The sequence below is a fragment of the Garra rufa genome, chromosome 4 (assembly GCF_049309525.1).
Source record: "Garra rufa chromosome 4, GarRuf1.0, whole genome shotgun sequence".
NCBI classification, from domain to species: domain Eukaryota; kingdom Metazoa; phylum Chordata; class Actinopteri; order Cypriniformes; family Cyprinidae; genus Garra; species Garra rufa.
This window is the reverse complement of record NC_133364.1, coordinates 44,028,920-44,043,697: the sequence shown is the minus strand read 5'-3', so window position 1 is coordinate 44,043,697 and position 14,778 is coordinate 44,028,920. Positions and strand designations below refer to the sequence as shown.

Sequence of the window (14,778 nt, the reverse complement as noted above, 5' to 3'; positions counted from 1 at the left end):
CAGGTCCATGTAGGGGTACTGGAACCACGAACTGAGGCGGAGCCGACGGAGGGAGAAGCCATGGTGGGGGAAGGGTCGGCTCCTGCATGGGGCCGACCGCCGGAGGTGGAGCCGGTGGAGCCCGAGGCGGAACCGGAGAGTCGATGGTCCTAGGTGACACCGAGGATCCGGAGGGCCAAGGCGGAGCCCAAGGCTCTGGCGACCCCGGCGCAGATGGAGGTCCGGAGGTACACAGCGGAGCCGGAGTGACAGAGGATCGAGGCTGTGCCCACGGGAGGGAGGAGGTCCACAGAGCCGGCAGGACGGAGTGACGAGGCGCAGCCGGAGGAGTAGAGTCCAGAGGCGAAGGTGGGGCGACGACTGACCGGGGCGGAGCCGGAGAGACGATGGAGCCCGGAGGAGCTGGTGGGCCGACGGCCGACAACGGAGACGAGGGAGCACAGAGCCGGGGTGGAGCCGCAGGGTCGGAGGGCCGAGGTGGAGTCCAGGACTCTGAGACTGGAGGTGATGGTGAGGGATCCTTCAGTCTGGACACCGATGGAGACTGGCAGTCCCACGGCAAGTCCTCTGCACCGAAGGTGGGATGTGGGTGAGTAGAGGGACTGTCAGGAGACAGAGGTGGCGGAACTGGAGCAGCAGGGAGGGTGGGTGGGAACAGTCCATGCATGAGCTCCGTGACCAGAACCGGGCAGACAGGAATCTCAGGACGACTGGATGGAACCAGCGGAGTCTCTGGAAGGCTGGGCGGAACCAGCGGAGTCTCTGGAAGGCTGGGCGGAACCATTGGAGTGTCTGAAAGGCTGGGCGGAACCAGCGGAGTCTCTGGAAGGCAGGGCTGAACCAGCGGAGTCTCTGGAAGGCTGGGCGGAACCAGCGGAGTGTCTGGAAGGCAGGGCGGAACCAGCGGAGTGTCTGGAAGGCAGGGCGGAACCAGCGGAGTCTCTGGAAGGCTGGGCGGAACCAGCGGAGTGTCTGGAAGGCTGGGCGGAACCAGCGGAGTGTCTGGAAGGCTGGGCGAAACCAGCGGAGTCTCTGGAAGACTGGGCCGAACCAGCGGAGTCTCTGGAAGGCAGGGCTGAACCAGCGGAGTCTCTGGAAGGCAGGGCAGAACCAGCGGAGTCTCTGGAAGGCTGGGCGGAATCAGCGGAGTCTCTGGAAGGCAGGGCTGAACCAGCGGAGTGTCTGGAAGAGCAGCCATCTTGTGAAATGGCTCTGGAAGGGGGCCCATCTTGAGAGCAGACTCTGGAAGGGCAGCCATTTTGCGAACAGAGTCTAGAAGGGAGGTCATCTTGTCAAGAGACTCTAGAAGGGCGTCCATCTTGTGAGCAGGCTCTGGGTTGGCAGCCATCTTGCTTGCAGACTCTGGCGTGGCGGCCATTTTGTGCTGTGGCTCTACCTCACCCACCGTAAACGGAGAGCCACACAACAAAAGAGCCAGATCCATGTAGTAATGCAGAGTCCAGTCAGGTTCAAAATTTGGCATGTGGGAAGCCAATGGTTCTGAGAGTCCTCCCCGAAAGAAAATCATCAGGCACTGCTCATCCATCGTAGACCGATTAGCCAATTCAATGAAGGCCATAGCATAATCCTCAATTGTCCGCTCCCCCTGCTTGAGAAGCATGATCTGTACCGTGGAGTTCGTGCTGGAACCGGATGACATTATACTCGCTGCTGGATCCTTGTAATGGCGAAGTCTTCTATCACAGAGAGAGTCAGAGACGTGCGGATCCATTTGCAGCGTTTATTTAGAATCGTCAACAGGCCAGAATAATCACCAGAAAACAGGAACAACGTAGGTAATCCGGGAAACAGTTCAATAGACAGGCAATGGTCGCAATGGCAGGAAGCAGGAATCGTCAACGGGGTACACAGTCCAGAGTCATACACAGATAATCCAACACAGAGAAATACGCTTAGAATTACGACCATAGGAACAATAAGACTTCGCAAGGTGGCTGTGTGTGTGAGTGGCTTAAATGCATGTGGGTAAATGTGAAACAGGTGTTTGCAGCAATCAGATCAGTGGGAAACAAGGAGCAGCTGTGTGCAGTGATTGGTGCAGTGGCTTATGGGGATTGCAGTCCAGAATGTGTGTGCAAGAGTTCATGATGAGATAGACCAGATACGTGACATTAGTAGCCTACCAGTTCTTGCCCTGATACTTCTATATCTTTTACCAGACTGAAGGAGTATGAACATGTCACGTGAGAAATGAGTAAAGTCCTTAACAATACTATTTGCTCTGTGCACACAACGCTCTGTGTAAATGTCCTGAATACGTGGCAATGAAGTACCAATGATTTTTTCAGCAGTTCTCACAACCCTGTTCAGTTTATGTCTCTCCTCTGCCGTACTGTTTCCAAACCAGCAAGAGATGCAATATGTGAGAGTGCTTTCAATAGTGCCTCTATAGAACATGGTCAAAGCTGGAATAGGGATATCCACCTTCTTCAGTCTACGGAGAGAATGAAGACTCTGTTGGGCCCTCTTGATTATAGCTGTTGTGTTGTCACTAGAGGTTAGCTCATTGGTTAGATGGACCCCCAGGAACTTGACACTGTGTACTATATCCACCTCAGAACCGCTAATGGTAAGTGGGAGATGGTGCCGACGACTGGTCCTCCTGAAGTCGACAACCATCTCCTTGGTTTTTTTGGTGTTAAGGACAAGGTTGTGTGTTTTACACCATACTGTCAACTGTTCCACCTCCTCTCTGTAGGCCGACTCATCGTTATCAGTGATGAGGCCAACAACTGTGGTGTCGTCAGCGAACTTTAAAATATGATTGGTGGTAAAACTAGCAGAACAATCATGTGTCAACAAAGTAAACAGTAAAGGGCTAAGTACACACCCTTGTGGTGATCCCATGCTCACTATGGTTGTCTTTGATATTTTGTTACCTATTCTGACAGTCTGCCGCCTTTCCGTCAAAAAGTCCAAAATCCATCTACACATGCCAAGATCCACTCCCAGCAATAGCAACTTTTCAATCAGTTGTTGTGGCAAAATTGTATTAAAAGCAGAGCTAAAATCAATGAATAAAATTCTTACATAAGTGTTCCTGTTTTCCAAATGTGTCAAACTGAGGTGAAGCAGGGTAGATAGAGCATCCTCTGTTGATCGGTTTGCTCTGTATGCGAACTGCAATGGGTCCAAACTGGTTGGGAGACATGATTTGATGTGGTTCATAACAAGCTGCTCAAAGCATTTCATAACTATTGGAGTCAGGGCTACAGGACGATAATTCATAGTGGCTGGTTTGGACGTCTTGGGCAGAGGTATTATAGTCGCGCTTTTAAAACAGATGGGCACTCTGGCTTGGCTGAGGGAGATGTTAAATATATCTGTGAAGACATCCTTCAGCTGTTCTGCACATTTCTTCAGCACACAACCTGGGATGTGATCTGGACCAGCCGCCTTTCGAGGGTTGATTTTAGAGAAAATCCTCTTCACGCTGTCTGACGTCAGCTGGAATGCCTGGTTGATGGGAGGCAGCACCTGCCTTTGTGCTGGTTTATCATCTGTAATCTCAAACCGAGAGAAAAAGGTGTTAAGATTATCTGGTAGAGAGGGATCATTTTCTGTTATCCCGACAGTAGGCTTATAGCCTATAGCTGTCTGAAATCCCTTCCATAACCGCCTCGTGTCCCTGGTGTCGTTAAAATTACTTGACAACTTTTTTCCATACTCTCTTTTAGCCTCTCGAATTGCTCTGTTTAGATCATTTCTTGTTAAATTATACGCTTCAATATCACCAGATCTAAATGCAGCATCCCGAAGCCTTAGCAATGATCGAACCTTTGATGTGAGCCAAGACTTATCAGTTGGACGCAGCTTGACAGTTTTTATAACAGTCACATCATCAATGCATTTGCTAATAAATCCCAACACAGTCTCTGTATATTCCTCTAAGTTTATACAGTCCCCAGATGTTGCTGCCTCCTTAAAAATGTCCCATTGTGTACACTCAAAGCAGCCCTGTAAAGATGAGAAAGCCTCCTGTGGCCACACTCTAATTTCCTTGACCACTGGTGGCTCCTGTCTCACTCTGGGTCTGTATTCAGGTTTTAACAGAATAGTCAAATGATCAGAGCTGCCAATATGAGGTAATGGTGCTGCAACATATGCATTCTTGATGTTTGTGTATAGATGATCAAGTGTATTTTTCCCTCTTGTTGCACATGTAACGTGCTGATAAAAATGAGGTAAAACAGACTTCAAATTAGCCTTGTTAAAATCCCCAGCAACGATAAAAAATGCATCTGGGTTGGTTGTCTGTAGCTGACTCAGAGTTTTGTAAAGTTCTCCCATGGCCTGCTTTACATCTGCTTTTGGAGGAACATACACTGCAGTAATAAAAATTGCTGCCAGTTCACGTGGTAAATAAAAAGGTCTGCATTTCACAGTCATAAACTCCACATCAGGAGAGCAGGATTTAAAAATCGTCCCAACATCATAGCACCACGAATTGTTTATGTAAATTGCCAGGCCTCCTCCTCGGAGCTTACCCGATGTTGACATCACTCTATCCGCTCTATGGAGTGTTAGCCCCGCTAGCTCAATTCCGGAGTCTGGGATTTTGTCCGTCAGCCACGTTTCTGTAAACACAAAGACGCAACAATCCCGTACTTCACGCTGCAACAATCTCCAAAGACTGATGTAATCCATTTTAGTGTCCAATGAACGAACATTCGCCAACAGGACCGAGGGAACAGCCGGCTTAAAGGGGTTAATCCTTAGCCTAACGCTAAGGCCTCCTCGCTTCCCCCGCTTGCGTGTTCTGTCACAACGCCGGCGATGATGCTTCCTCGTGGCGGTGGCTCCAAGTGAACCCGGTGTGCAGCCTCGGCGTAGCAATCTGAGCTTGAAAAGCCGATCTAGATCTTTCGGTTTCCTTTCCCCGCATCGCTGTCTAATGTCTAATAGAAGGTCGCGGTCATATACATGTTTTTGCCCATTTGCTTTACAGGGCAGGGACAAAACTATTTTATTTAGCACTGAAAAACCTTCAACAGTGTCAGCTGAGGCCGCTGCAAGCATCGGTCGCGCAGCCATGTTCGTCATCAAAATTCTGGAAATTCATTCATTTTTAGAGAAAACAAAAGGAAAATTGTAATTCTAAATTAGCTAGACATAAAGTTCAAGTTCTTATGTTTATAATGATATATGACAATTGATGCTGACTGCTAGAATAGGTCTGAAAAACAAAACAAAGAAATGTACAGGTGCCTCAGGTGCCCCAAAAATGTTCTAGGTCTTTAAGGGTTAATGAACATGGAGCAGCCACTGAGAAAACCTTATCACAATTTAATTTTAGTCTAGTTTTAGGGAAATGAAAAATCATCTGATTTAAATACCTCAAAATCCCTTATATTTTGATAAGGACACAAAATGTCAATAATATATTTGGGGGCAATGCCATGCAACAAAAAAAAAAAATCAACAAAACCTTAAATTCAATTGTAAATTTTACAGGCAACCAATGTAAAGAAATCAAAACTGGGGTAATTCTCTCTGTCTTCTTCGTGCAAGTCAAAAGTCTGGCAGCAGCATTTTGTACTAATTGAAGACTAGATAATTGACCCTGTGAAATACCCATATATACAGAATTACAATAATCAATGTGTGATGATACAAAAGTGTGAATAACAGTCTCCGGGCCTTTAAAAGACAGGACTGATTTCAGTTATAGAAATAATATTATAGAAATAACTCTGATTTGATAAAATGCAGGCTTGACAACAATAGTAACCTGTTTATCTAAAACTAAAGCTAAATCGATTATAATACCCAAATTATTGACATGATCTAAAATACTTATCTTCATAGAGGCCAACAAACTTTTAATTTCCTTGGAAGCAAATGAGCATCCAAAAACAACACACTTATAAGTATTTTAAGGTGAAGAAAATTGCTTGTCAACCAGTCTCTTATCTCACCTATACACTGAACAAGTTATCAAACAATTGAGAGCCATTTAGATCTATTGGAATGTATAACTGGGTGTCATAAGTGATACATAGTGTTATATTTACAAAAAATGCACCCAAGGGGCCCATAAATAATGAAAATAAAACAGGCCCAAGTACAGATTCCTGTGACACAGAGTTTCCTGCAAACCGAGTCCTTCTGAGACATTAGTTTCTTGTGTGTCAGTGAATAAAGTGTCACACTTCACTCGTATGTGTATAATAGAACATTTCTATACTCTTCTTTACTCCCTTGCTAGGATGCTAAGGGCATCCTGCACACAGCCTCTAGATAGTGCTGCTAACTTGTGCAGTGCTATCAGAAGTTATACTTGAAAACGTAATTGGCCTGAACTTTAAGTCCTGAAAAGGACAGTTCTGTTTCATTCCTACTGACCGCCAGAGGCAGTATGAATACTTTGGATTATCACAGCACCAGCCAGATAGGTCGAGAGAACCAGCAAAGTCACATAGTTTTCCATTGACTTGTAAGCTTTGCCCTAATAGTCTTCTCCCGGATGACGATCATGAAATCTGCCCGTTGTGTTTGGGTGTTCAACATCTGAAAGAGGCTCTCACAGACCCGTGTCTGCACTGCAGTATCTTACATATGTCGGAACGACGGCTCCGTCTAGCTGAGTTAGATCCTAATTTAACTGTGAAACTCGGGCAGTTAGATGCAAATCCTCCATGCTCCAAGAAACGCAGGGCGTCTGCTGCAGCAGTCTAAGGGCGTCTAAGAAGAAGGCCACATTGCGAAGTGACGAACATTTGCGTGTGGAACAATATTCAATTTCTAAGATGGTTTCTGTGCTTTCTTCAGAAATGGCTGAACTGAAATGCCTGCTTTATTCACTTCAACCTGTCACATGCGCTGCTCCTGTGAAGACTAAACAGTAGGATAAGAATGTTCAAAATCAAGGAGCTAGGGAGGAATCTCTTGATTTTCCTTGTTTTTCTGTCTTGGATGTGCTCTCTACGAGTGCTCCGGATTTCTTTTTTTAATGATCATGGGGACACTGTGGATGTTGCTGTGCAACCCTCACCTTAGGATGTTTTCACTGGTCATCCAACAGCAGAGGGGTCTAGTGAGGGGTCAGTTCAGTTATCTGGACAGATCCAGTCTTTTTCTGATGATACTTTAGCTGTGCTCCGAATGACAATAGCTCGTCTAATACCTGCCCAATCTGCTCAAACCAGCATTTTTTTCAGAAATCCCACGGCTGTGACGACTTTTGCCATGCCACCATGTAAAATCTTGTGGCTGAATTTACAAATGCTCTCACAGGTTCTGGTCCTCCTAAACAGCGCTCAAAATTTGCTAGGACTTTAGCATCTATGGCTGAAGCTGATTCTATCGGGATGGGTCATGCTCCAGAAATAGAGCAGCCTGTTGCAGCCTTGGTGGCTTTACGGGTGATTGTGTGATGTCCCGGTATGTAATGTGGTCGCACAGATTCATTAGTGAAGAAGGCGTATGAGTCTGTTGCCTACATAACTTGTACAGAAAACACAATCTGCCAATTACTTCTTGCTAGAACCAGCAAATGTTGATCCTTCCATTCCACAGTTCCTGCAAACGGCTCTTTTGGCCATGGACCATGCGACCCGTGAGCTGGGTAACCTTACAGCCATGCTTTTGGCAGCCCACCGCCAAGTGTGACTTGCCCAAGCACGACTACCTGAGGATTGTAAGAAGGCCTTAAGAGATCTTCCTTTTGTTCCTGGGCATCTTTTTGGGCTGAATGTTCCAGAGCTGTTGGAAAAGAGAGTAAAGCTGTCTGAGGCCACTTGCTATCTGACGCAGGTGCAGCGCAACCCTACTTTTAAGATGCCAGCAGCTCAGAATCGTCACAGCTATGCTGCAATGGACCAGCGTTTAGACATTCAGACCAATTGTTTGTCTGTTACGGGGGTATGAAGAAAGGTGGTCCAGTGTCAAAACAGAGATTGTAAAACTGGGTAGTGGAGACTATTATACTAGCTTACAAGACAGCAGGGAAACCATTGCCCTCAGGTTTAAATTGTCATTCCACCAGGGCCATCTCATCATCTTAGGCTGCTTTTAGAGGTGTTTCCTTGGTGGACATCTGCACTGCCGCAACCTGGGTTTCTCGGTGCACGTTTGCCAGGTTTTATAAGGTAAATGTTGCTGCTCATCATGCCATGTGCTCGGCGGTTCTTCAGGAGCAGCTGTAAATTTTGCATCAGGTGGGTAGCATTCCTCAAGACTATGTTGGTATGTGTCATCCAAAGTATTCATACTGCCTCTGGCTCAAGAACGCTAGTTACGCATGTAACTGTGGTTCTGTGAATTCCGGATGACCGCCAGAGTTCTTCGGCGGAGTGCTGAGTAACTGTGGCTTATAACTTCCCAGACCTCCAATTATATATTATATATATAATTGGAGGGCAGCGGGCCAAATTGCCTGCCAGGCCACCGGGAAATTAAAATGGCCAGTCCACTCCTGCTCCAGCTCATTGACTTTCTCTGCCAATGCACTGATAAAATTAACAGTTGGATGTGCCAACATTTTCTTCAGTTAAACAAGGATAAACCTGAAGGATGAAGTTCTAAAGGTAAATGCATACCTTGACTCTAGGGATCAAACAACTAAAAATCAATGATTCTTGAATCAGACCTTAGTTTTAATAGTCAAGTCAAAACAGTAACTAAATCACTGTCACAGGGAGGGTCAGAGACGTTCGGATCCATTTGCAGCATTTATTCAAACAAACAAACACAAAGGGGCAAGCAGAAATCGTGGTCAAAAACAGGCAGAAAGGTCGGGGCTGGCAGCGAGAATCAAAACACGGGGAGTAGTCCAGGAATCAAACACAGGGAAAACAAACACGGAAAGACACGCTCGGAAATACAGACCATACGGAACAATAAGACTTCGCAAGGTGGCTGTGTGTGTGAGTGGCTTAAATGTAGTCAGTGTGATGAGGTGCAGCTGTGAGCGGTAATCAGTAAAGTGAGAGCAGGTGAATGCAGTGATTAGTGCAGTGGCTTGTGGGGAATGAAGTCCAGAATGTGTAGTGCAAGAGTTCATGATGACAGGATTGACCAGATACGTGACAATCACCATACTATCATATCAGGAGTCAGCTTTTTCTTATAATGCTGGTGTTCCCCACATCGCTCATGTGGTCCACATGCTGCATAGAATAGTGGCATTTTGGCAGTGGTCCACAAGCAGGCCCGTGCACAGCCACATCTAAATCATAATAAAACTCATATCCAGATCAGCCTGCATCAGTCAACCGTGTTGGATCCTACTAAAATATTTAGGCCATATTTACAATTTTAAAGTTACAATTATTTTAAAGTTCAATTAGCCAGTGTCAAGCTACATCCAAACCATAAGTGCCCTAATCTGTTTTATGATATATGGGGCATATTTGCCATGTCAAATGAAAGAAAAGGATGTGACATGTGGCCAAGCATTTAACCCATTCAAGTGAACAGACACACACACAGTAGTGAACATACACCCAGAGCAGTGGGCAGCTCACATGTTGCGGTGCCCGGGGAGCAGTTGGGGTTTCGGTGCCTTGGTCAAGGGTCTCACCTCAGTTGTGGTATTGAGGATGGAGAGAGCGCTGGTTATTCACTTACCCCACTGACAATCCCTGCCAGTCCTGAGATTCGAACCTACAACCTTTGGGTTACAAGTCCAACTCTCTAACCATTAGGCCACAACTGCTTACACATTGATTAACCAGTGCTGACTATTTGCCAAAAGTGGCCCAAATTGTAAATAATTATTTGGGCAATATTTGTTTTTTTATATGTGGGCCACTTTAGGCTTACGCCCACATTAGCCAGTGCTTACTGCGCCATAGCTTTGCCAAAACTGGCCCAGATACATTTTAGGATAACTGGGCCACATTTGCGGCATCATATGGTGGCCACTTTAGGCTCAGTGCACATTAACCAGTGCTTACAGTGCCATATTTTTGCCTAAACTGGCCCAGAGATGTTTTAATATACCTGGGTCACATTTGCTGAAACATATGTGGACCACATTTGGTTTACACCCTGATTACCATATGAGTAGCATTTTGTTAACTATTTTATGAAAACCAGTTACCTCAGTGTCTCCAGCTGACAGTTTGGACTCTTTAGTCCTTCAGAAAGAAGCATCACTCCAGAATCCTGCAGGTCATTGTTGCTCAGGTCCAGTTCTCTCAGGACAGAGTTTGATGAGTGTAAAACTGATGACAAACTCCCACAACTTTGAGCAGTGAGATTACATATGGATAATCTGAACAAGAATACAGTAATTGAATACATAATTAATCTTAACAGTATAATTTATTTATTTATTCATTCATGCATTTTTTTTTTTTAAATAAAGAAATAATAAAGAATTTCAAATTTAAACCTCAAAATCTCCAGCTTAGAGTTTGGACTATTCAGTCCATCAGAAAGAAGCTTCACTCCAGAATCCTGCAGGTCATTGTTACTCAGATCCAGCTCTCTCAGGACAGAGTTTGAGGAATTTAGAGCTGAAGACAAACTTTCACAAGACTGAGCAGTGAGATGACACCCACACAGTCTGTGAAGAGAACAAAGCAAACAGCCATATTAATGTAAATTTATCAGATTAGGTTATATAGTTCATAATTTGGAGTGAATGTTTGTACTGAATAACACTTAATAATAATAATACATTAACAAAACACTTAAATTATTGCAAAACTATTGTAGTTCATTAGTAGTTTATAAACTGTAGTTAATACATTCATAGACTATATACAAATAGTGAGTTCATCATTTATTGTCACTGTAATTAACATGTTTAATTAATTCATATGTAAAAAGTTAGATAATGCTTTGTTAACAACAGCCACAGATTGTTCTCACTTTAGATTAGGTCACAGAAAATTAAGTGCTTTAAACCAGCATTTATCAGACATTAATTGCAATAATATTTAGTGTTCCTGTTAGTGTTTTCATTTTTTATAAGGACCTTTCCTAGAATACTGTGTAAATTATACTGTATATTCTGTCCCCACTAAGCCTAATTCTCAGTCTACCCCTAATCCTAACTGATGTATTTTAACAATGTGATCTTATAAATATTTGTATGCATTTCATATTGACAGCATTATGCTATTAAATTTTTAAGTGGTTATGTTTAACTTTGGGCATAGGCTCTGTTAATTTTTACATTTGAAGAAACTCTGAATACTAATGTCACAGGGAGTCAGACTGAGACGTGCGGATCCATTTGCAGCATTTATTTAGAATCGTCAACAGGCCAGAATAATCACCAGAAAACAGGAACAACGTAGGTAATCCGGGAAACAGTTCGATAGACAGGGAATGGTCGCAATGGCAGGAAGCAGGAATCGTCAACGGGGTACACAGTCCAGAGTCATACACAGATAATCCAACACAGAGAAAAACGCTTAGAATTACGACCATATGGAACGATAAGACCTCGCAAGGAAGTGTGTGTGTCTGTGGCTTAAATGCATGTGGGTAAATGTGAAACAGGTGTGTGCAGCAATCAGTTCAGTGGGAAACAAGGAGCAGCTGTGTGCAGTGATTGGTGCAGTGGCTTATGGGGATTGCAGTCCAGAATGTCTGTGCAAGAGTTCATGATGAGAAGACAGACCAGATACATGACAGAGCCCCTCCCCAAGGAGCGGCTTCCAGACGCTCTAACCACATAATACAACCTGGAGGGTGGTGGAGCGGAGGCGGAACAGGGGGAGGGATGGAGGGCCAGGTCCATGTAGGGGTACTGGAACCCCGAACTGAGGCGGAGCCGACGGAGGGAGAAGCCATGATGGAGGAAGGGTTGGCTCCTGCATGGGGGCCGACCGACGGAGGTGGAGCCGGTGGAGCCGAGGCGGAACCGGAGAGTCGATGGTCCTGGGCGACACAGAGGATCCGGAGGGCCAAGGCGGAACCCAAGGCTCTGGCGACCCCGGCGGAGATGGAGGTCCGGAGGTACGCAGCGGAGCCGGAGTGACAGAGGATCGAGGCTGTGCCCACGGGAGGGAGGAGGTCCACAGAGCCGGCAGGACGGAGTGACGAGGCGCAGCCGGAGGAGTAGAGTCCAGAGGCGAAGGTGGGGCGACGACTGACCGGGGCGGAGCCGGAGAGACGATGGAGCCCGGAGGAGCTGGTGGGCCGACGGCCGACAACGGAGACGAGGGAGCACAGAGCCGGGGTGGAGCCGCAGGGTCGGAGGGCCGAGGTGGAGTCCAGGGCTCTGAGACTGGAGGTGATGGTGAGGGGTCCTTCAGTCTGGACACCGATGGAGACTGGCAGTCCCACTGCAAGTCCTCTGCACCGAAGGTGGGATGTGGGTGAGCAGAGGGACTGTCAGGAGACAGAGGTGGTGGGACTGGAGCAGCAGGGAGGGTGGGTGGGAACAGTCCATGCATGAGCTCCGTGACCAGAACCGGGCAGACAGGAATCTCAGGACGACTGGATGGAACCAGTGGAGTCTCTGGAAGGCTGGGCGGAACCAGCGGAGGCTCTGGAAGACTGGGCTGAACCAGCGGAGTCTCTGGAAGGCAGGGCTGAACCAGCGGAGTCTCTGGAAGACTGGGCGGAACCAGCGGAGTCTCTGGAAGGCTGGGCGGAACCAGCGGAGTCTCTGGAAGGCTGTCTTGAGGAGCGGGCTCTGGGACGACTCTCTTGTGAAGCGGGCTCTGGACAACGCTCTTGAGGAGCGGGCTCTGGACAATGCTCTTGAGGAGCGGGCTCTGGAGAACTGGACGACCCCAGCGGAGATTCAGGAGGGCTGGGCGTCTCCAGCGGAGACTCTGGAAGAGCAGGCTCTGAGCGAGCGGTCACTGGAGGGCGCTCTGGCGGCGCAGTCCACTGGAGGGTGCTCTGGCGGTGGAGACTCTGAAGAAACTGGACGACCCCAGCAGAGACTCAGGAGGGCTGGGCGTCTCCAGCGGAGACTCTGGAAGAGCAGCCATCTTGTGCAATGGCTCTGGAAGGGGGCCCATCTTGAGAGCAGACTCTGGAAGGGCAGCCATTTTGCGAACAGAGTCTAGAAGGGAGGTCATCTTGTCAAGAGACCTCTAGAAGGGAGGCCATCTTGCTTACAGACTCATGCGGGTCCATATTGTGATGCTGGAGAATAAAGCTGCTGGATCCTTATAGTGGCGAGGTCTTCTGTCACAGGGAGTCAGACTGAGACGTGCGGATCCATTTGCAGCATTTATTTAGAATCGTCAACAGGCAAGAATAATCACCAGAAAACAGGAACAACGTAGGTAATCCGGGAAACAGTTCGATAGACAGGGAATGGTCGCAATGGCAGAAAGCAGGAATCGTCAACGGGGTACACAGTCCAGAGTCATACACAGATAATCCAACACAGAGAAAAACGCTTAGAATTACGACCATATGGAACGATAAGACCACGCAAGGAAGTGTGTGTGTCTGTGGCTTAAATGCATGTGGGTAAATGTGAAACAGGTGTGTGCAGCAATCAGTTCAGTGGGAAACAAGGAGCAGCTGTGTGCAGTGATTGGTGCAGTGGCTTATGGGGATTGCAGTCCAGAATTCGTCGCCTTAGAATTATAAGGTTCTATCTGACATTTTTGTCAAAATTGAGTTATTCACATATTCTTATCCTGTGATAACTTATTTACATTATGTGATGTTTTTTTTAAAGTTGTGTACATTTTAGGACTTTTTATTTAGAAAAGAAAAAGGTTCTATCTGCAGAGTCGAACTATAACTTGGTTTCTATAAGGTTCTATCTGTGAGCCAATCAGCACTTCGAATGCAAACAAGAGGACCAATCAGGATCAACTTTCTTTGTCATGTCACCGGACTGCTCCATAACAGCAGGAAAGATTAAAACGTAAAACAACAATTGCACGTCTGTAGAATCAATGAGTGCAATTCACATTTATTCCTCAAAGTGGCAGTGTTTAAAACATAATGATGGCGTGATTTTTTTTACTCATAATACTGCTACCGGCATTATATACATTACCGGCATAAAACAAATAATAGTATCTGCAACTGGCTTGAATGGCTTTACTGCAGATCAATTGCATAATGTAAAGTACATAATGAAATATAAGTGTCACTGTCGTTTGATGTTGAATGTGGTCAATAGCGATCAAACTGTTGTTATTAAACATGTTGAAAACGATAGTTTTGCGAATATGGTTGAATATGGCTTTTTGTGGAATGAAGTCCTGGTCCGATGGATTAGAGAAGATTTTTTTAAACTGTTTCTGCAATAATGTCTTTAATTACCCACTATAATTATAAAATTAACATCTGCTCTGGACAAAATATTCAGCACTGCCTTTTATGCCTAACTTAAAACAAGAAAAAAAATATTTGTCCTAAAATATTAAATAAATGTGATAAAGAAAGCATTAAAACATTAAATTCTCATACATGTTGACACATTGTTACAACAGTAATTTATGTTTTAAAACAAATTATAAGTAAACTACATTTATTTCTTGATAATTGTTGCTTTAATTAATGTTTTGCAAGATAGAACCTTATAATTCCAAGCAGAAAACGACTTTTTAGAATTAGAAGGTTCTATCTGCATTTGACCTGTTCCCAAAATCCCCATTTAAAAATCTGAGAGGATTTTGATATTGTACATTTAGAATACATTTAGGGTCTCTGTCATTCTCATGTAGGAAAGAGACTTGTTCCCCATATAATTTTTACTATATAGAATGCAAAAACTTTGAAGCTCAATATCTCAAAACCACTCGGAACGCAGATAGAACCTTATAATTCTAAGGTGACGATGTGTGTGCAAGAGTTCATGATGAGAAGACAGACCAG

General features: G+C 45.5%; 1 protein-coding gene across 1 annotated transcript in view; it reads right to left on the bottom strand.

The window, feature by feature from the left end:
* Positions 1-14,778, bottom strand: part of LOC141332962 (uncharacterized) — a 54,353-nt gene that overhangs the window by 33,040 nt on the left and 6,535 nt on the right. Inside the window, exons 4-5 of the mRNA XM_073837919.1 lie at positions 10,361-10,534; positions 10,067-10,240 (exon numbers count right to left, since the gene is read on the bottom strand). Of these exons, the coding sequence (XP_073694020.1) occupies positions 10,067-10,240; positions 10,361-10,534 (348 nt within the window). The remainder of the gene's footprint in view (positions 1-10,066; positions 10,241-10,360; positions 10,535-14,778) is intronic.